The sequence below is a fragment of the Oculina patagonica genome, chromosome 5, assembly GCF_052425735.1.
Source record: "Oculina patagonica isolate OP01 chromosome 5, crgOcupat, whole genome shotgun sequence".
NCBI lineage: Eukaryota > Metazoa > Cnidaria > Anthozoa > Scleractinia > Oculinidae > Oculina > Oculina patagonica.
The window spans coordinates 17,786,289-17,809,170 of NC_135762.1; the positions used below are offsets into that span (position 1 = coordinate 17,786,289).

A 22,882-nucleotide genomic window follows, 5' to 3' on the forward strand; every position below is an offset into this window, starting at 1 on the left:
GCTGCTTCCCTGCCTGGATGCAAGGTTCCCATGTACCTCCGTTATCTGCTCTGCTCGACCCTTACTTCCTTATCGCTGCCCGGACATCTCTGATGCCTCTCGAGCCGTTGGGATGAACCCATGACTCCTTCAATCTCCGTCGTTCATGCCCAGGTGCAGGGACATCCATCCTCGGCCGCTGCCGAGCCCAAACATGCCTGCTGCCGCGAGCAGTCACAATGTCTCCAGTCCTGTCACCCCACACAAAATCTCCTTCGTCCATCCCAGAGCCCAACCTGCGCCCCAGAAAAGGACACATTCGGTGTCAATCGTCCCACACGAAACGGCTGCGCCCTGGCGGGCGCCCGCACCTTTAACTTCAGTTTGAGGCAGGCTGTCGCAAGATGGTGGTCGCTACCAACGTCAGCCCCTCTCCTCACCTTGACATCCCGAAGGGATCTCCGTCATTTTCTATTGATCAGCAGATGATCAATTTGATTTCTATCCCTGCCATTTGGGGAACACCACGTGATTTTATGGATTTCCCGGTGCGGGAAAAGGGTGCCTCCTATCACCAGGTCATTTGTTGTGCAAAACTCGACAAACCTTTCTCCATTTTCATTGATGGTGCCACATCCATGCCTTCCCATCACCCTATCACTGCCTGAGTTATCAGCACCAACTTTGGCATTCAGGTCTCCCATGATGATGATAAGATCTTGCATTGGTACTTGCTCAATTTCTGCCTGGAGCCTGAGATAGAAATTGTCCTTCAGATCGTCTTCACTATCGTTGGTCGGAGCGTAACATTGAATCAGGGTTATGTTGTTGTGTCTCCCTTTCAGCCTGGCCTTTATGATGCGACTATCAATAGGCTTCCATTCCATGAGCGATCTTTCTGCTCCTTTCTTCAGGATAATCGCCACACCCTCACGATGTTGTCTATCGTCTCGCCCAGAGTACAGGACCGTTTCACCCGACACTGTCTTCATTCTCCCTATCCCCGTCCATCTACTTTCATTAACACCCAACACATGTAATCTACACCTTCTCATTTCTGCTGTGACCTGAGCAAGTTTTCCGGTTTCGTAAATAGTACGTACGTTCCAAAAACCAAGCCTGGTCTTGGTTTTTGCACTCAGCACTTCCAACTTCATGCCAGTAGTTTCCTTTTGGCTTTCACCACTGGCAGTCATACGGTTTCGAGACCTTGGAAGGTCTGTGTGCAGGTTGTTGGTTATCTTCGTTGCTGTTTCCGTAACAAGGAGTTTTTACGAGATGAGGTTGTTAACCTCAAGCCCAACCCCCATACCTGGAGGGCCAGGGGACTGACTTTAGTCTGGACCCTACTCCTTGACCTTTCCGGCTTGGGAGGCCCTACCAGGGGTGTAAACACCCCCTCCGGCATAGCTCTTGGAGTCATTGGGACGCACAAGCCACTCAGCCACGTCAAGGCAACAGTGCCATTGAGTGGGGTTCTTCAAAAGAGGGCAAGTTATTACGTCACATGGAAGACATTGATCATGCACTTTATATTCAAAAGTCTTGTCAGCTTGGACGTTATTGTAATATATTCAAAATAGGTTCATGATGGTTAGATTTCCTACTGTGTTCTACTTGAACGTTTCTAGTGCAATTGATACCAGCTCTCATGTATATAATACTAAGAATGGCCCTCTTTTTATTTTTTAGACATCAACGAATGCTCTCCACAAACCCTCTCGGCTAATTATACACATTACGCACACAACTGTCATTTCGATGCAAACTGTTCCAACACTAAGGGATCGTTTTACTGCACGTGTCACGTGGGATATTCTGGCGATGGAGTCACGTGTTTAGGTAAGTCAAGTACAAAATAAGAATGCGAGTTTTAAGGTCGGTTGCCACTGGGCATAAGTGCATAAGAAAAACGAATACGCTTATTTTTGCTTTTGCTGTCCCCACCAGGAATATTACCGTGGTATAAGCACAAGCACAAGAAAAAAATGTTCGTTCTTCTTGTGCTTACGCTTATGTTTATGTTGCCGTTATTTCTAGTGAAGACACCATAAGAGAATGGGCTTGTTCGTTCTTCTTCTATGTGCCTATGCTTATGCTTGGGCTTATGCCCAGCCAAAACTAGCCTCTGCAAACTTCGAGTCTTATGTGAGGGACTTTGCGGAGGTAAGCGGGCGCTTTATCGCTTTCCCTTGCTCTTATTTTACCGCTGAATAAGTGGGAGCGAATTAACCTGCTATAGGCATTGTCGTGGGTCAGTAAATTTTGCAGCCACAAATAGGCTCGTTATTTCGTTCCTCAACTTGAAAACAAAATCGTAACATATGACCAAACAGAAATAGCAGTTGTTCTTTCAGACTTCTATTACCTGAGGTGTGTCACCATCAATATGAAGCCCGAGCACAATGACGAATGCGTCATAATGTTTTTCTTGCCTTTTTTTTTTCTTATTAGACATTGACGAGTGTAAAACTGATACTGATAACTGTGATGTGAATGCGCATTGTAACAACACCAAAGGATCTTTTCAGTGCGCCTGCAACAGCGGCTATTCTGGAGATGGTGTTGTGTGTGAAGGTACGTTTCTCGCATGAAAACGAAATAATCTCGCATGTCATCTATTCAAACCAGCCACTAAAGAATTTTTATAACACATTTTGAATCACAAATACGTTTCATTTTAAATCCAATGGTTTGTTCGGTTTCAATAATTGACAATCTTTGTTCCTGCTTTCCTTTGTATTTTCTTAATGCTTTACAAAAGAGGGTGGTTTGTACCACTTATTCCAATAACAACGTCCACGGAAGAATATCATAGTTCTCGGAGCAAGATTACAGGTTATATGTTGCTTCACGGGCTCTTTCTTCCTGATGGAGTATTAGTCAGTCGACACAGTTTATCACAATGCGTAAAGGAGAGGGTTTAGTACTAAAGTTTGTGCGAGGATTCATCACCCTTCGCCTGTTTGAAATTCGCTTTACTATTTTTCAGATATCGATGAATGCACAGACGGTATACATAATTGTCATGCTGATGGTATCTGCACCAATACAAACGGTTCCTTTTACTGCACGTGCCAAGTGGGTTATACCGGCGATGGAGTCAACTGCACAGGTAAGGGGAACGTATTAAAACCAAAGTAACTGCTGTGAGCCAACAAACTATCTCCGGTTTTGGTCATGATGCTTATTTTGTCAGGCCGGGTCTTTTCTTACATAAGCGAAACTGACAAACTGAAGACACTGCTTTTCAGAAATAACCAATATCGGCTTTAGCTTGTGATAAGTGAAAGGTTTAGAGCATCTAATAATGAGGGATAAGAAGGCTGTAAGATGAGATGAAGTGAGAAAAGATGTTTGTTTTCCCCCAGAGAGTTGTGAGATGTTTATCTTTAAATTTTCTCTTGGAAGCAACTGTTTCTGGTCTCTGGTGATCACCTTTCAACTGACACGAACTCGGTTAAACCGATTGCTCACTGTTTATCAGCCGTGGAAACAAAAAAGAATAAAAAAGCCTTCAATTAGAACACTTAAACTAAATCAACCAAAATTGCGCTGAGATGGCTAATCTATAAAATAGAATACCACCATGTTTAGTTTTGTTATTACCTTGATAGATGTGGAAGAATGTAGTCTGGGAATTCATACCTGCCATGAACATGCTACGTGTACCAACACAAAAGGATCATTCACTTGTCGTTGCCATCGTGGTTACCATGGCACTGGCTATAAGTGTGTCGGTAAGGCTCTCAGTATGCTGGTTTGCTTGTTTTCATACATAATACTTTGTATGAACATACAGGAGTGAAAATGCAATGTATCTCACCTTGGTCGTATTCCTTTAGATACTGATGAATGTAAATATGACCTGGATAACTGCCATGTAGATGCGTTTTGTACTAATACTGATGGATCCTTCAATTGCACTTGTTTGATTGGCTACTCTGGGGATGGTGTCACTTGCGAGGGTAAGCTAAGAGTGAATAGATTCAGTCTCTACTTCAGCGTTATGTAACGAGTCATGGCTAACATTCATTTTTATCGAACTGAATAAAAAGAACAAAAGAAATAATCAGATCTCGAAAGCAAACTTCGTCTATCCATTTATGGATAAACCAACAACTGACAGACGGCCAAACATTATTTTGACAACTGACAAATTATTAAAAAGTTTTACGGGGATCATTTTTCAACCAGACAACCTGAATATCATTCCATGTAGTGATAGCTGACAAACGACCAAAAGTTTTAAAGGAGAAGTTCACTCCAGAAAGTTGTGGAGTTTTGGCAAAGATTTCGTGGGGTTATAGCGCACGTTGGAGGCTGAAATTTTGGTGAATAACATATCTTTGTATAACATTTTTATTGACGTAAAGAAAATAAATGGCCATTCTGGAGTGAACTTCTCCTTCAAACAACATTTACAAATGTCTGGAAATATTAACTGACAAATTGTGTTTCAAGCTCAATTTTCAACTGAACACGGAAGAAATGGCCCAAAATTAAACGACAGCTGACCTTTTAATCATCTTCCCATTCCCTCTAAACTGAATGTTAGAAGCATTTAAGAGTTGTAAACATTATTCAAATAAGGTAACGCATTCACGAGTGGCTCATAGACCCCTTTGATTTTGTTATTGGCCTTCGAAGCTCAAACGAGAGTATGATCTTGACATTGCCATGACAAAGAACCTGACTGATTCACATGACTCCAATCTGTTCCGAAGTAAAACCTATACTAATTTGTACTAAAAGGGTTCCCAACAGCTGTGAAAGAATACAAAGACAAGCATGTCTAACCCATCTGACGAGCCACCTAAAACAATGACCGAAGTTCACCCAGGTCCCAGAAGTGAAAAAGAAGATACAGGCAACAATCCGTCCCCACTGAAGCACCCCCCAGATGTGGACGAGGCTGAGATCTGCTGAATCCATCTGCTCACCCGATGCCACTGCACCAACACTAAAGGATCCTGACGTGTCAACGGGTACTGTAAGGAGTTGCGTGTAGGTACGTGATTCCGAAAGAATCATTCACAGCGGCACCCAAGAATATGTGAGACTGCAGAAAAAACAGTGTCACGACTAGGGCGATGCATGCTCCCTGCGTCCAGCCGCGAATAAACAAAAAATAAAAGAGGAAGACCTGAGTGACCACTGACACACTATTCCGACAAGAACGAAGCAAACAAACACCCGCATGTCTTCCCCACACCCCTTCTCTGTTGCGCAACAAAGTATGAAGATCGCCCCGCCGATCCACCGAAATCTTCCATCTCAGAAGTGCTCAGACCACAGACGCGGAAAAATGTTGAGATCACACTTACCTTCTACACAACCTCACCACGCCACAAACAAAACCAGTCCGCGGCACTTGTGAATGATCCACATGACATGGTGTATCCACCCCAACGCGCGACTGAGAAGTGGAAAAGAGGAAGCAACAGAGAATGAATGAGCCCAAGTTACTGATGATGGAGCTGCGACATTGGAGTTGACAATGGCTCGAAAGTGAAGAAAAGATGAGAAGACGAAAAAAAAAGAAGCGAGCTTTATTGAGAAAAGGAAAATGATCACGCAAAAGTCAAAAGAAGAAAAGACAAGAGACCCAAGAGCGACAGCACCAGTCCACACACCCCCGTGGGACGAGGGGAAGCCCACCCAAGTAGACATTTGAAATGGAAAAAAAAAGAAAAGCGGCGGAAGAGGGGGGAAGAAGAAAAAGTGAACAGGCATCACCCAGCAGCCAAAAAGAAAAAAAAGAAAAGAAAAACGCCACCATCTGAAAATCCTAAAATATACAGCAATTTTTTTTACTCATAGGCACTAATACTCCCTGTCCTATTTGTTGTTGTAAGTTCAGTAAGCTGTCGTAAAACAAGTAGCGGGTCGGAAACAACTGATGGCACTATGCCCCCCCCCACCCCCCAGATTCAAAAACGTTCCAGTAGATGTTCGCCTGGCGCCGCCCGTTCCCCGGCAAGTCCCAGTCTGTCACGTCCTGCGCGAGTTCAGGAGCCGTAGTTTTGGAAGGACGCCGCGAAGGAAAATGCCGCAGAGAGATGCACGGGAGGGGGACGGGAAGAACCGAAGCGAAAGGCGCGAAAGAAAGAAAGAAAGGAAGAAAATAAGGCACAGATAGAAAAGAAGAAAAAATAAGTAACAGGAAGGAAGAAGGAGCTGACCAAAAGGAATGAGGATAGGGATGGAAGGAGGGGAAGAGAGAAAAAAAAAAGAGAACGCAGAAAGAATTGAACCGAGCGAATAAGATAAGGATCTAGGAGGGTCGGGAGAGGAGAGGAAAGAGAGAAAGAAAAGGACCAAAAGAAAAAATAAAAAAAGAGCGAAGAAAAGATGGTAATGGAAAACGAATGTACGGGAGCCACTGTCAACACAAAGGGACTACTGCACCGATAGGGCAGATGGAGGTGGTTAGATTGGAGTGAGGGAAGCCGGGAGGAAAAATAGCGTGAAGGGGAGAAAGAAAAAAAAAGAAAGAGCCTCACAGTCGATGCAGTAAAAGGACCTGGTGTAGCACAAAAGAAACCTCAAAAAGAGAGAAGAAAAGAGCGAGGATGGACGAAGAGCACGAAGAAAAAAGAAGGAAAGCAAGGAAGAAAGAAACCATACAGATTGGAAAAGAAATAAGTATACGAATAAGTGACGTGAAAATCATAGTCAGCAGAAAGATAGGATATAAGGAGAAAAGGAATAGTCAGCAGAAAAAAAGATAAGGAAGCCAGTAGAAACAGAAAAAAATAAGATAGGAGAGAGGAAAGATAAAAAGAAAAAAGTCGAAAGATATGTAAAAAAAGATAGAGAAAAAATCATACCACGGAAGATGAAAAAAGTAAGAATAAAAAAAATTTAAAAAAATTGCGGGAGGGGAAGGAGAAGAAAAAGAAAAGAAAATTCTTAAAAAAGAAGAAATAAGTAGGAAGTAAAACAGGAAAGAATGAAGTGTGGAAAAATGTAGAGATGCCAACTGCAAAAAGGAGAGGAAGGGATGAGATGGAGTAGTTGGGTAAGCTAGTTAGCTTGGAGGAGATTAAAAAAGAAAAGGACATAAGACAACGGTGAACGAAGTCACCCGCATAGAGGCGAGGAGATAGAAGAACAGAAGAGGAATGACGGTGAAACGGTTGTTGGGTGAGTAATGGCGGCGTAAGACGGCACCGTCGCACGAAAGGGAAAAAGGAAACGGAAAAAGTAAACGGCACCCCGAACAAAGAAAAGACCCGCCGAAGAAGAGAAGAGAAAAGAGGGAGCGACCAGAATAGCAATAAAACGAAGAGGGGAAAAGAAGAAACGAGAAGAAAAAGAACACGAAACAGAAAGAGAAAAAGGAGATAACTACAGGAAAAGAAAAATGGAAGGAGGAAGAAGGCGACAATCGAAGTAGGGGAGTGGCGGAAAAAGTCAGAAAAACGAGGAATGATCAAAGAGGTCGAGAAAAGAATCCACTAGAATCTATTCCCGCCGTGAAAACATAAAATTCACAAACATAAATCAGGCGGTTGATTGGGCCGAAGACACAGAAGACGTTCTCCGAACCTTCCTCGAAGAAGACCTGGTTATCGGGATGCAAGAAGGTGGAAATCCAGCGCGTGCATCGCATCGGAAATCCAAGGATGGAAACCACGGCCCATCCTGGCGCGTTTCCTCCGATACAAGGATTGTAACAGATCTTTCTTAGGACACCGACTTAAAGAAACAGATCAGATGTTAGAGACCTCCCTCAGGAGATATCCGTCGAAAACACAGATGGAAGCCTTTAAAGAAGCCAGGAAACAGGAGTTGCTGCCTCATTAGCCAATCTCAACCGGATAAACTGTATATTAGAGGTAAGTGGCCCACGGTCAAAAGTTTACTGTTTAAATAACTGTAGTTCGACTTCGCTTGGGATGAATTTAATTTTCATAGTTACTGCCAAAAAGTTTCACTTTAATCAGGCGGCGGCAGCTCAAACGTCAGATAGAGCTACAATTTTTCTAGCCTCTCACGGTAGCAAGCAATCATGCCCAAACAAAGCCGAATAGTTTATTCTTACGTTTTGTTTCTGTCTCAGGGGATAGAAAACTACAAATAACATATAAGAGACCGTTTATAAAAGTACACACAAAAAAGAAGCCCTACAGGGGAAAAAACAAAAAGAAGAGAAGTTTTAATTGGTTGAAAGAGAAAAAGCAATCTAATATAGCTGCAAGAGGTTATTGTCTGAAGACACTTCGGAAATATGGGCTAACGAGTGGGGCTACAAAGCGCTTTTCAGCTGCTGCAGCAGCAAAAAGCGGGTGTTGGCATTCTATAACAACTTTAACTCAAATCAAAGGGTTTTTACAGATCCGAATGGTCGCATCATATGTGATACGTTGCTGAGGAAAGAATCTACTGTGGCTAACACTACGCACAAGAAGACGACAAATAACAACAGAAGAAAAATGGAAGTTAAACGAAAAAGAAAAAAGGGCGGCCTGCCAGAAAAAAAAATAAAATATGAGACTTCGAAAATTACCGATTGAGAACGGAGAGGAAGAATAGGCGAACCGGCGCGCATAACGAAAAGCGAGTACCAGCAGACATTGCTCCTGCTAGACGATCACCCAACTACCTACACTAACCCCAGGGGAAAAGGCTGGAAGTTGAACACCCCGAAATCAGAAAGAAGAAATCAAAACAACAATTAAAAGCACCGTGAACCAAAAAGGACGGACACAACGGTGAATCCAGCTCTTCTTTGGGAAATGATTAAACTAAAAGTGCGAGAAAAAACAATATCCTACGCCGCGTACAAAAACGCAACTACAAAGAGACAAGAGGAAGATAGAAAGTGAAATCGCCTTGTTAGAAAATCAACTGATAACAGAAAATAACAACCCCTCATATCACACGTCGCAGAAAGAATTACCACCTTAAAGAAAACTAGAAAAAATCATGAGTATCGTACTAAAGGCGCACATAGATCAAAGTCGCTAGGTACAACGAGGGCGAAAAGAATTCAAAATATTCCTAAATCTCGAAAAGAGGCACGTAAACATGGAACAATAAGTCAATAAAAGTTAATGACAGCTACTTTGTAACCACGGATAAAGATATTTTAGCCGAGTACAATATAGAAACCTGTCACGCCATCCCAGACTGCCAATCAAGTGTTCGCCAAAGTAACACCACCGACAAGAAGAACAAACTCCTGCGAAGGAAAATAAGAGAAGCACAAGAAAGAATCCGACAAAACACCAGGCACTGATGGACTTCCCGCTGAATACAAAGTCTTTTGGATAGATATCGCCCCGTTTTGATCCGGCCCAATTGCGTTTGACTCTGGTTGCCTCTCAGTCTCACAAAGGCGAGGGTCATAAAACTTATCCCAAAAAAGGACGCGGAACTTACTTCCTCAAAAATTGGCGGCCTATACTCTCCAATACTATAAACCGCAAAATCACGCAAATCGAATAAACACGTTCCCCAAACCTTATTAACCACGATCAAACAGGATTTTTAAAAGGCAGATTTATAGGTGAAAATATTCGGCTTATCGATTGCATCACCAATACCAAGAAAAGAACATCCGGGCTACCAAGACTCGAAAAGGTTTGATTCTCTTGAATGGTCCTTCATATATGACACCTAAGAACCTTCGGTTGGTGCTTCGCCATAAGGGTAAAAATTTATATAACAATACTGAAAGCTGTGCTAAACGGGAGCGATTTTAGATAAAGAGGTGTAGAAGGCGCCCACGTCAAAAAACGGAGATAGCCACGGAAAAAAAAAAAAAAAGGGAACGTAAGAGAGGAAATAAATAAGTAGTAGCGAGAAAACATAATGACGGGCAGAACTCTCTCATCTGAGCGAGAACAGCAGTCTTGCAGCAAGAAGGGGGACGGAGGAGACGGGAAGCTAAAAGAATAAAAGATCAAGCTAGAGAGGGAAAGGAAGAAGATAAAAGCCAAAAAAAAATACTCCGTCCGTAAGAGAAAAATGGAAAGAGGTGACAAAAGAAAGGAAGACAAGTCAAAAGAAGAAAAAAGAAAAGACTAGTTGTAGAGGAAGAAAAAGGTGCACGAAATAAGAGAGAACGGAATAGACGAGCAAACACAGGAAGAAGAGCGACACACCAAAAGTAAAAATAGAAGAAAAAAAGTAAAAAAAAAAAAAGCGATGCGGAAATAAAGACGTTGTAGAAGAGAAAAAAAAAAAAAGACGTCCCAAGGAAAGAGAGAAAGAATGCGTGGGACACTGCGTGATGGTGTTTTTATGAAATATGTGCGTGTCGTACGAGTCGTTTTGAGTGATATTTACACAGGAACGATTCGATCCGAACATTTGGGATTGTAACAGTAATAAAGAGTTGCGATGGCGCCGAGAGACTCAAAAAAGAAGTATGGACGGGAAGATGAGAAAGTGTACCAGGAAAGGAAAAGGCAAAAAAAAGGTGAAAACCTAGGGTATGGACACAGACGAATACTTAAATACAGGAAAAATTGAGAAAGTTAGGAAATTGGATGTTGGAAATACCGAGGCTCACCTTGTTAGGTAAAATCACCGTATAAGATAGTAGTCTCCCAACTGGTTATTTACTCTCTCCCCTTGCTAAACAAAGTATAAGGAAATAAAATTATAACTAGGTAAAGGGAAAATAAGGAAAAGTTATGATAAACGATTTGGTAATGGTGGTAAAAATGATTGACATATTATAAATTAAGACACCTGGATAAAAATTTAAGGAGAACAATAGCCTAGAAAAAGTGCCAAAATTTTTTCAACCCAGCGAGAGAAAGCGAAAAACCTCGATGTTAAAAGAAAATAGTATTTGGGAGAAGTATGAGCCTGAAATAAATAAAGATTTTTTTGACACATTCTCCCTTATAAAAAAGAAAAGCCAGTTTTAAAAAATGGTTCACAAAAGGAATAACAGTAAAATCTTCTCGGTAGACACAAACACCCACGTAAAAGAAAAGTGGAAGATCCTCGCCCCTAAGTTTTACGGAAACGGCGGTAAGTCTCGATAATTAAGATGAAGAAAAAATGTGAAGTGCACCAAAAAAAATTACAGGCCAAAGGAATAAATCAGGGGCGGATAGGATTTTCAACGGGGGGTGGTGTTTACCAATATTTTTGTTTATATATTGTTTAAGCCCCAATTTGTTTATGAGGGAGGGGGAGGTTTTAGGAGTTTTTGAAAATGGGAGGAAATATTTTGGGTTGAGGACAATATGGAGGATAGGTCCATCCTAGTGGGGTTGGGGGATGCCCCCGAGAATATTTGAAAAGTTGAGGTAGACGTGATCCGGAGAGAGATACAGCTGAAAAGTATTAAAACACTGGATAAGTTGGAAAAATTCTCAATATGAGGAGAAAAAAATAGAGTATAAATGAAAGAAATGACAGCCACGAAAATGAAAGAAAGATATGCGTGTCACCCACGTGGTAGAAATTAGCGAAGTGGGGGAATTGGGATGGAATGTGATGCGAAAAAAGGTAAGAAACCGAAAAAAAGAGTAAATGAAGAGAACTAGCAAGGTAAAAATGAAAGTAAAAGGAACTCAAAATAAACACATGTCAAGAAAATCTCTAGGAAGCCGTTGAAGGGGATATGAGAGGTGGAGGGAATGCCTTTATTTTTATTTTTGGTGGATCAAGGGGGTGGATAGCCACCCAATCCACCCTGATGCCCTGTACAATAGTATAAAAAAATGATAGAACAAAAGTTAACGCAGAATAAGTAAAATAAATGGAGAAGACTGAACCTACCATAGAGGAATAATGGACGCTGCCTACGTGATGAAAGTAAATAGAATACAAACGCCCAAGACGCTGACAAACCTATAGAATAGAAAAGATCGAAACTGAGCTTCGTCACTCTCCCAGAGAAAATTGAGCGACAAAAACACATTGAAAGAAGAAATGGTAGAAAACGTATGTACTGTAAAGAAAACTATCAAATGCTACTGTTTGGGGGAGGAGACAATCCAATCTGCACTATCAACTACTGCTCTAGCAAAAGGTAGTAAAAAAAGGAAATGTACCACGAATTCACCAAAAGTGAAAAGAAAAAAAAGTGGAAAATAAAAAATGGAATTGGGAACATATAGGTATGTTTATTCGTTCGTCCGTGTTCCTTTCTATTACTTTACTTAATCCAGTAGGAAATAGGTACTAATAAGTGAATCACATGCTTTTCCTTATTTTAATAATCAAAGGTACAATGTCTCTTCTATTATGGCATTTTATATGCCTTCTTCTTTCTCTTTGCCCTGTAGTGTTATTGTAATTGCTAGTAGTAAGTAGTGTTTTGTAAGTTGTATTAGGTATTGTAAAGACTGTAGTAGTCTAAGTACTGTAAGTAGTGTTAATCGTGTACTGTAATCGCTTTTCTGTATGTATTGTTGCATTTCAATAAAAAAAAAATAAATAAAAAAAAACAACCCCGTAACTCGAACTAACTTCTACTTCCCTTGACCTAGTTTTAGTATTTACTGTAACGAAAACCCCGCTAACTAAACTTTTTTCGTTTCCTTGAGTTCGAGTTACCGGGAAACACCGTACAGACTACTTTGATAGACTCTCAGATTGATCTAGATTGGTGGTCATGCAAATATTGCTATCAGGAGCTACAGATGAGAAACCCTATCGACTATAAAAAATTTAATTCTGCATTCAACACAAGACATCTTGGGTATGGAAGAGGATAAAAACCGAAAAATGCGGACAAGAGAAGAAAAAGTAGAAAGCCCACCAGAAGATAAGAATGGGCGGGTGGGAAGGGAAAGAAAAATCGAACATGAAAAGGAAAAGAAAAAAAGTGTAAGAGAAGGTGAAAAAAAAAAATGATGCTCAAGGCCGTAGAATTACCATTACTAGAAATCACAATTACAACACAGCTCCTTTTTGGGTATGAAGATTGTGATATAAAAACGACAAAATGCCGGAAAGAGAAGAAAAAGTAGCTAATAAACTCGCCCACCAACGAACCAAAGAAAGGAAAAAGGTGTGGGGAGAGACACGAAATGACCAACTAACAGGTAATGCGAAATCGGAGGCCACTAAATCGGGAAGAAAGAGAAGAATATGCGGATGACCAGTCCCCGAACACGAATCAGCCCCGGGACACCACAACTGAAGGAAATGATGCCGCCCCTCTACGAAAAGAGTGACGATAAAGGGAAGGATGGGTGACCCCGGCCAAGCAACAGAACGAAGAAAGGCGAAAATGATGAGAAAGAGAGGAAGCCCAGAGGAAAGAAAAAGGAGGGGGGAGAAGGTGCTGGACTAGGCGATGAAACATAGTTACAGGACACAGCAGACTCCCCTGAATAGGTACCAGGGGTAGCATAAACGGCGTCATTACACTGAATAGTCTGTATAACAAAACTAGAAGCCCACCCTCGGCGGTAAAAATATCGCCCCTACACAAATGTTTGGACATAAATGAGATGCAGACGGGGTAAAATAGAAACTCGAGCAAACAAGAAAAATGTGAACAGGAAAGATGAGAGAAATGAACTTCCCTGGACCCAAGAACAAAGAAAAATGAATAATAATTCGGTGGTAATAGGCGGAGCTGTTAGGGGATGTTAGCAGCGGAATACCTTAAAGTTAGGCGAATAAAGAGTCAAAAAGGACAGAACCCTGTATAAGGTGTAACAACCTCACCCCACTAATGAAAATAGATGAGGAGTAAGGGAGCGACAAAACTGAAAAAATAAGGACTCGAGAGTCGAGGAACAGGTTGAAACTAAAGTACAAGCAAAACGAAAAGTCCACTGGACGATGAGTGAGATGAGATGTGTTGGGAGATGGAGGGGTAAGTTGAAGGAGTGTTGAAAGGAAAGAATAGAAAGACTCGTCAGAAATAAGGCGTAATCGACTAGTTTGATACTGGATAGACGTAGCGATTGAGATGAACTGAGAGAGAAAATTAGGATAAGGTGCCAACGGACAACAAATCGGCCACCCTATCCAACTCCGGTAAGTGCACCGGGAGAAACTCATGAGTAGAAGACACCAGCCAAATATGCGTAAAAGCTTTAAGAAGGGCGTCCCGTGTTTACCAGAATTTAGCATGAACACGGCCAATCGAAAATACAGTGAGGGCAGGCCCAAGCGAGCCCCACAAGCGTACGGCACAAGATCGTAAACATTAGATGGTGGAAAACGGGAACCGAACAAGAACATCAGGGGAAACTCCTGTGAAAAATCGCTACCACTGCACCCGCCGCAACCCGTGAGACAAGCGTGTGGCGAAGACCTCGTGGAGAAGACCAACATGACGAAAATGATGGAGACGCAAACTGTGGAAGGAACTCTGCACCACTGAGATCTTGGGCACTCGCTAGTAACGTTCACGTGATGATGATTTGCTCACGGACCCGGAGAAGATCAAGCAAGCGCAAAGAAAAATTCTGCTTGTCGAACACATTGAAACAAATGAGAGCCCCAAAAGAGATTGAAGCTCCCGCTTGGTGGTGCTCTGTGTAGCCAAGTGTAAGAAGAAGTGATAGTTCCGCACCCTTTCTGGGGTAACTGATATCGTCATGCCCACAGTATCAAATTGCACTCTAAGATGTCATCGTCGTAGAAGGCGGGCAGGCCTTCGTGAGATTCGACAAGTCCGAGATAAGTAACAATGACTGTGAAAACGGAAGGCACGACAGCGTGTCAGGAGTCTCGACCCCCTGAAAATCATCTAAATAATTTAGGACATCGAAACCATGCGTGCACAAAAAAGACACTGAATTGTATCCGCGGCAGGCCATAGCGCTGACCTGAGTCCCATAGGAAAACAATGTAAAGAAGTATTGATCTCCCACAAAACCCAAAAAGGAAAGTCAAAGGGTCACACGAAATTGCCGGAAGCTCTCTTAAGTCACGCGTAAATTAGGCAGCCGGTCCTTCGAACCACTAGAGCAGCAATGTGTCCACCAAGTGTGTTTTAATGACCCTTATTTTCCAGATATTGATGAATGTGAAACAGAAACACACAACTGCAGCTGGGGCGCGTCCTGTTTCAACAATAAAGGATCTTTTTATTGTACTTGTTCTCCGGGATTTTCTGGTGATGGTTTTCGTTGCTCAGGTTAGAAAATGTTCAATGTAATGTCTTAATATTTTCATTTTATCAATTTTATGAATCTAGCTTTCCATTGGCTTCAAATTGAGAATGAATAGTTAATTACGTTTTAACATAAAAGAGGGATAAAAAAGATCCTAGCAATTACATCGCTTCTGGTCACGGGTTTATCTTTCGAATCGAAAAGAATGCGGCACAATGGTGATATTACTGATATTACAATGTCTGATATTACTAAGAATCGCTATAGGTCTATTCAAAACAACGACGGAATGAATACCACCCCTGCGATCATTGTTCTTGGGTAAAGATATGGGGAGTGATACTCTGATGAGTGTCCGCTGGTGGCGCGGGAGATTTTTCCTCGGGCCTTCTGGAAAAGACAACAGCGTATGTGTAAGGTACAGGAGAAAAAAAGGCCCGAAGACAATCTAAACGCTCCGTTGTTCGGTTTACTGCACCGAACACATATCGGTAAGGGAGGAAGGGAGAGTGGGTCGCGGTACTTCAAATGAAGTCGTAGTGTGTTACTGGCCGACGAAAGACCTAGAAATGTGGTGTGCCTTCCGGGAAGCAGTTAATACAATACTGCTTCACCAATGGGAGAGACAAAACTATGGAAAACATGCCATTTCTAAGGACTTTTGACTTGCACGCATAATTAACTACAATGCAATTGACCGGCTTTGAATAGTGTTTTCATTGATTATATTGTTACACGAGCACTGATTGACTGTATAACCAGATCCTTAAGTGTTTGTATTGCTTCTTTCTCTGAATTTGATCATAGTATTTCAGTCAATGTACATGTATTATATAATGTTATTTCAGATATCAATGAATGCCTTATCGGCACCCATAACTGCCATGATGTCGCTGAATGTACAAACACCAACGGTTCTTTTGATTGCAACTGCACTCATGGCTTCGTTGGAAATGGAACATATTGTGAAGGTAACCGACGTTTAAGTCTCCGTGTAAACAAGATAATGACACTGTGTTTGATTAAAACGATAACATCAACAACAACAGCCATAACCATTTGACATTGCTACATTATCAGCGTAGTATAAGTATTCTAAATGAACGTTAAATGACAACGAATTGCATTATCTGGTTGTTGACACCTTCTAAAGGAAGTAGAAAAAAGGAACATGATTTATTTGTAGAAGTTTTAAAGCATTTGAAACAACAATTATCTATCTATTTGAACCGTCCCTTTGAACTACCACCGGTCTTGATTGATTTGGTTTTATGAAGTAACTCTCAATGTGTATTTAATCAATTGTAATATACTAGACACTTTATAATTGATAAACAAAAAACGTTCCTTACGGTTAAAACAATTGAAAACTGTTAACTCTAAAGTGCTGTTGCGCGTATTACCTCCGTTTTGCAAGTTGCGGCAATATGTTGCACAAAGTTGAACTTTACGACTTGCAATGCAACAATGTTGCAATACAAGTTGAAAGAAAATGTTGCCCGTATTACTAGGTCTTTAGATGATTGTCTGCAGTGGGAAGGTTGAGTTTTTTGTGTTCTATTAGGAAAAATCATTTTTGGTTGATTTGGTTGAAAGAAAAACTGTTTTATTATTTAAGAACCTTAGGCGCTTTGACTATCAGGGCGCGCATTTCAACAAGTATTTTCTTACTGTTCTTCAAACAATAACTATTTAATTGCTATCTTGTTAAAGATTTGGACGAGTGCTTAACTGGGACGCACGACTGTAACGGATCGTCTATGTGTAACAACACATATAGCAGCTTCAATTGCACTTGTCAGCCAGGATACCGCTACAATGGCTCCGACTGCTGGGGTACGACACACTCATACATGCAGTCATGCTTCATACATATAATGGTTGCATACTGAGAATTTAAAGCTGCGACTGTCTGTTTTCAGACCCTCAGTAGTAACGTTTATTTGGTTTAAGTAGGGTACTGTATGATACAATTTACCAAGACGTATCTTACCCTCAAATATAGAACATCTGTATGTATTCACGTTAGTTTAGGATCTTGCTTTTATAAGGACTGAGTGTATTTTATAACTGCCAGACCCCGTGTTTCCAGCTTGGACTATTGGATATTAAAGAACGTTAATACTTCTTTCTGTCCTTTTATCAATGAGTATCAGATATAAGTATAATTTAGTAGGATAGCCACCCACATGTTCCCAGACATGTTTCCAATATAAAGAGTGTTACATGTAATATGGCGTGCAATATTACACCTAGTGTGTCAGCGTTTAATTCTTATAACACTGTTAATAACTGTTTCTTTATTATTTCTTTATTTATTTATTTAGTTATTTAATAACATTTATTTCTTTATTTAATAATAATATCTATTTATTTATTCATTTTTTTTACTTATTTATTTACATATTTCAGTACCTATTTTTTTTCATTGTTCAGACATAAACGAATGTGAAGAGGAGACACACAACTGTCACGAGTTGTACGGTGTTTGTACAAACCTGATGCCTTTCTTTCTCTGTACTTGCACACTGGGCTCCAAAGGAAACGGATCTCATTGCGTTTGTAAGTTAACATACCTTTTGTTTTGGAATAACTTTTCTTAATTTTTGTCTTAAGCCAACAAACTTGAAATGTCATTTCAGCTACTAACCACAGGTGTATTTTTAGCGCTGGATCTGGTTTACATGATCGACTTAAAGCTCCCATTAAGTAGATGGCGTGAGGAATACCGTATGTCTAACTCGTCACAATTCCAGAACCTTGCCTTGGAGATAGAACAAGGGGTATTTATTTCATTTTATTATCTAAAGTTATTTGATTTAAAAATAAATATAAATGCAGGCAACACCATAAGTTTTTTCTTCAGTCTGAAAATCAGAAGACAGCTAGCCATACCACAAGTCAAGGAGTTACATGGCTTTTCTTTAAGGAACGCTCCTCTCGAATGAATTTTATGTATTTGCTTCAGTCCTCTGCCTTTCCTTCGCAAGAAAAAGCATAAAATTCAGCAATAATGTAGTCGGTTACTCGGTCTTCGTGGTATCTGTTTATTCCATTTTTCTGGCTACAAGCCGGCCGACACATTTTAAAATAAAGGGCTGGTTTTCGAGAAGTTTCACTCAATACAGTGTTTCTACTATCCTCTTCCTTTTCTTACATTACCACCGTCTTCTTTTATTTTGGCCTTCGCCGCCTTTTACTGAAATGTCAAAACAACTGTTGACCAACGAACTGCATTATACCTCTTTAAGGTGAAGTACGTCTACAGAAACGATCCGACGTTATTAAGGACGTACGTTACCTGCCTTCATAACAGGTATGGCTAAATAAATTGATAAATAGATAAATCAATAAATTAACAAATCCATTTTTATCCCAGCCATCCACAGACAAAGACGCGTGTTAACAGTTTCAGTGCTCTTATAAAGCAATTGCTAATAAAAATGGACCATTATTTTTAGGTTTGGCTGTTCAAAATCTGTCAAAATCAGTGACAAAGCCCCTTAAAAAAATTCTTGATGCCTTCTCTTGTCCATGGAATTCGTTATTATTTGAAAAGAATTTTTCTATTCTAGAGATGGAATTGTGTTGACGGAGTTCTGGATGGTGTTTAACTCTGATGGAGTACTACCGATCAGACCTCTTAACTTGGCTGTAAAGAGAGGGAGACTTCGCCACTTAGCTATAGAGATGGACGGTTATGATGTCATACAAGTAGTTGGTATGTTGAATTTTGGACCAGGGAGAAACTCCGGCAACTTAGAAGGAAGGGTACCAACTAGAAATTCTTTTTATCCATGCTTAAATAACCTTTTCTCGTTGCAGAGAGAATTGACTGTCCATTAAAGTGTTCTGAGCACGCCTATTGTAAACGAAACGGTTCTTCCTTTGAATGTGTTTGCACAAGAGGATACATTGGTGACGGAAAAGAATGCATCGGTGAGTCAGTCGTTAGACTAATAGCATAAAAAGAACACGACGAAAGATGACTGTTGTAACTAACAGAGAGCAAGATATAACGTAATATGTACTTATTGACTGAGTGGGAGGGCCGGACGGGAAAATATTTGGCTCGAGGTCAGGACGTACGGACCGAGCGCAGCGAGGTCCGTGCGTCCTGACCGAGAGCCAAATATTTTCCCGTCCGGCCCGACCTAACTCAGTCAATAAGCATTTTATCATATGACCACTGAATTTTTTTATTGTTTTTTCTTTCGTGGATGCAGACGCGGCGGCCCATTTCGCGCGCATTTTGAAAAGCCAATGGTAGCTCGTATAATTTGTTTGGGAAGCCAGTAAAGTGCATTTGAACTGCGATGTGCGTGCAAAGTTTTAAAACTTCAAAATTGTCAACCAAATCGCCGAGTTAAGCTCCAATCCAAGGAGATTTAAATCCGACTAAATTCCTCGTACAGGAATGCAGTTAGTAGAAATTTCAAAGGAAACGTTTGTGAAAGACTACAACAAAGAGTTTGCACGACGTTTCGGCTAGTCATGCTCGTCTCAGCGAAGACTGAGTTTAACCTGATTGAACAACTTAGCGACGTTTCTTCTGCCGAAATTCACAATTGGTTTGAACGAGAGGATTAATTAATTTTCCTCCAAGAAGGATTTTGGATGTTAAAAACAACACTAGACCATAATCTATCAACTACATGAAGACTTGGAAAGGGATTGTACTAGCAATTCAGGATTTTGCTTCGCTTCGTTTCCCTTCGGCTTCAAATTGGTTTGTTTACCACGGGTCGTAGATTCATGAACGTCTGCTGTTGCTGCTTAATCCTTGCATTCGTTAGTTCATCGACGATGTTAAGCTCTGCATTACAGTTGATGTCCAAATTGTGCTTAAAATGCTTCGTGAAAACAAGCGGAAAACTGTGTCATTGATCAGGTTAGTCGCAAACAGGTACTCGCAATTTGTTTATTGTGATTTAAAATTTCCGCAGCCTGAGAAAAGAGAAATTTATGTTTACTTCGCATTTGCATTTTTTCTTCAATGTTTATCATGACTACAAACCAGGATGCGTCTTTGTCCGATTATGTTTTTTTTTTTGAAACGGCTTTTATTTCGATTTTATTGTTGTTGTCCGGAGTATTTCTTAATCATTTGCCGAGTTTAAACACGTTTTTTTTTTATTTTTTGCGTCTGCAAACTACATTGTTTTCTAGATAGTTAAGACGGATTCCGCTGAAAGTTCGAGCAATGAGTGCGAAAATTAAGTACCAAAAATCCACTCATTGCACGGCAACATTTTGTATACTATTTAAAAGATCTCATTAAAATTCATTTGTCTTAGTGACCCCGCAATTAAATTCTAAAGCATTCTCGAGAAAATTAAAGTCAAACCTCGAATAAAAGTATAAAACGCGCGCCATTTTGTTTTGAACCGGCGCAAAACGTCCGTTTTAACTGAAATAAAGACAACTTCAAATCCATTTTTTTCTCGCGGGGTCAGCTTGAGTGCTAAATTTTTGGCAGGTTGTTGTTAGCTGTACTAAAACTGTTGCCATGCTAAGAGGTCTTTTTGGTAACTTTATTTTTGCCTATATTGCTCGAAAATTGTGCGGAAACCATCTTAAGTTTTAATAAACATGTTGGACATCAGTTTGCTTTTTAGAAAAATCTTAACTATTGCTCATCTGAATTCAAAGCTGTGGAATCAACTGGTTCCGGATTTCGGCAGTAGCGGGGCCGTACGCTTTTCTAGTAGGGCCGTACGGCTTTTTCCGGCCCTGCTAGAGTGAGGCGTACGGCCCTCATACGGGACTTTTTTTCATATGGTTTTCCAAGGAAATTGCGCGCGGGTCCGTACGGGTCATATGATAATATATGTTCTTCTTTATCAATTCCTGTCGTTGCCAGATCTGGATGAGTGCGCTGTCAACAATGGCGGCTGTCAGCACGTGTGCACCAACAGCCCAGATGGAAGCTATCATTGCTCCTGTAACAGAGGTTTTCTTCTTCACAGCGACAGAAAACAATGCCGAGGTAAACTATGAAAAAACACTGTGGATTAATCTAAGTAAGCTGCCATGTAAATTCATGTCTTATTCCATGATTGCAGCATCTGAGGGTGACTTTGCCTATTGTTCTTCTGAATGGCGTCAAGACATCTTATGGAGTCATACTGTAGCGAGCAGCACAGACATTAAGGATTGTCCTCAGGATCGCCTCAGTGGTGGTAAGTTTTATCCAGATTATATGGAACAATGTTATCATTACATGACGGTGAGATGCAAACTAAATAATATAAAATAAAAATTAATTTAGGTGCACAGCGTTTGTGTTGGTTAGGCACAATACAGGTACGTCTACCTGAATTAATAAATAACTTATTTATCACTTGGTTTGTGAATAGATTAAAGCCATTTTAAAGTCAGTCATTCTTTTACAGGGCGACAAGAGACACGGAAAACATTGTTTTTTATAACAGATTGCATGCATCAATGACTGCTAATTTTTCCTTTTTCCTTTATGCTCCTGAAAACTAAGATTTGGCAGGGCAAGAAGACTACTTCTGTGAAACTCTAAGAACGGACGTTACCTTTTTTTCGATTGCGTCCTCGGGTAAATGTACTCATGATCATATTTTATATGTTGTAATCAGGTGACGCACAGAGGACCTGCTACAGTGGTGTCAGTAAAGGAGTGTGGGGTGTACCTGATCTCACTAGGTGCCTAACAAAAGCCATGTATGAACTCGAGAAAAAGGCAAGTTACAACGACTTCTTAGACTTCTAATTGACGTCAATGTTAGGCGCGATTAAAAACGTAGCTTAAATTTGCGCCAAATAAGTGCTTTTGTGATTTTTATTATTTAATTATTATTAACTATCATTATTGTTATTGCGTCATTATTATTATAATTGCTTCGAAAGGGCTCAAAAGGCCAGACAACGGTCTCCATGCAAGAATAACACAGCGGATCGCCTGTTTAGATCAATAATTCTAGTTTTTAGAGTATTTTAAACTATTACTTGGTTTCAAAGTTATAACTTGGACGAGGGTTTTGGACTCATGAAACGTCAGCGTTTTACCTAAAAAAATATTCAATTCAAATTCCTTTCTCCTCGTTCTATCTCGACAGCTTGAAAGATTGCTAAACGGAGATGTCAGCTTCTCAGATTTGCTTTACATTGCAAAGGAATTGCGAGATATTCTGGACCCCAAAATTGATAAGATTTATTCAGGAGATATATTTGCTGCAGTAGATATCATGAATACTTTGAATCAACGGGCCACCGGCACAATGAAGAACATTACTAAAGAAGAGCTAACTGATTTTCTGGAGGTAAGAATTCTGATTGATTTAATGAATTTTCCCACTTACATTATATGTTATTATATGTGTGTGCACAAAAGGATTTTTAACGATCATCTTTTCGTCGGCTTATTTTAGTTGTTATATATTTTTTTTTTTTTGTATTTAACTACTGACTGATTATGTTACAGAATATGGGTGGCACAGTAAGTAATCTGCTCCACACAGAAAATAGACAGGCCTGGAATGGCATGGATAAGGTAGATAAACTATTTTTCGATTTGATTCTATTACTCTAGTTGGCTACAACAACTACCTAACTCATTTAATACGACATTTATGCGACACTTTTGCTCCTTTTACGTTTTTGATATGTACTTTGCAAGAAAACTACCGGGTAACATAAGTTCCTTGTTTCTAGATTGCTCTCAAGGCCACAGAGATGATGGCCGCTTTAGAGGATAGTACTGCAACTGCTGCTAGCCAACAGCTTCAAGACATGCTGAATAACGCCATTACCGACCCAGACAAGTTTCGCAATCTTAGCATGAGAGTCAAAACTTTCCATGTTGGTAAGAATTGAATCAT

The 22,882-nt window shown here is 40.4% G+C and overlaps 1 protein-coding gene across 1 annotated transcript in view; it reads left to right on the forward strand.

Annotated features, from left to right (window-relative positions):
* LOC144655039 (uncharacterized) overlaps window positions 1-22,882 on the forward strand; it is a 127,074-nt gene that overhangs the window by 83,782 nt on the left and 20,410 nt on the right. The window contains 20 exon segments of the mRNA XM_078515258.1: window positions 1,672-1,821; window positions 2,434-2,556; window positions 2,972-3,094; window positions 3,597-3,719; window positions 3,825-3,947; window positions 14,933-15,055; window positions 15,881-16,003; window positions 16,746-16,868; window positions 17,469-17,594; window positions 17,700-17,815; window positions 18,284-18,348; window positions 18,608-18,753; window positions 18,858-18,971; window positions 20,896-21,021; window positions 21,098-21,214; window positions 21,641-21,744; window positions 21,912-21,940; window positions 22,063-22,324; window positions 22,486-22,554; window positions 22,716-22,866. Of these exon segments, the coding sequence (XP_078371384.1) occupies window positions 1,672-1,821; window positions 2,434-2,556; window positions 2,972-3,094; window positions 3,597-3,719; window positions 3,825-3,947; window positions 14,933-15,055; window positions 15,881-16,003; window positions 16,746-16,868; window positions 17,469-17,594; window positions 17,700-17,815; window positions 18,284-18,348; window positions 18,608-18,753; window positions 18,858-18,971; window positions 20,896-21,021; window positions 21,098-21,214; window positions 21,641-21,744; window positions 21,912-21,940; window positions 22,063-22,324; window positions 22,486-22,554; window positions 22,716-22,866 (2,436 nt within the window).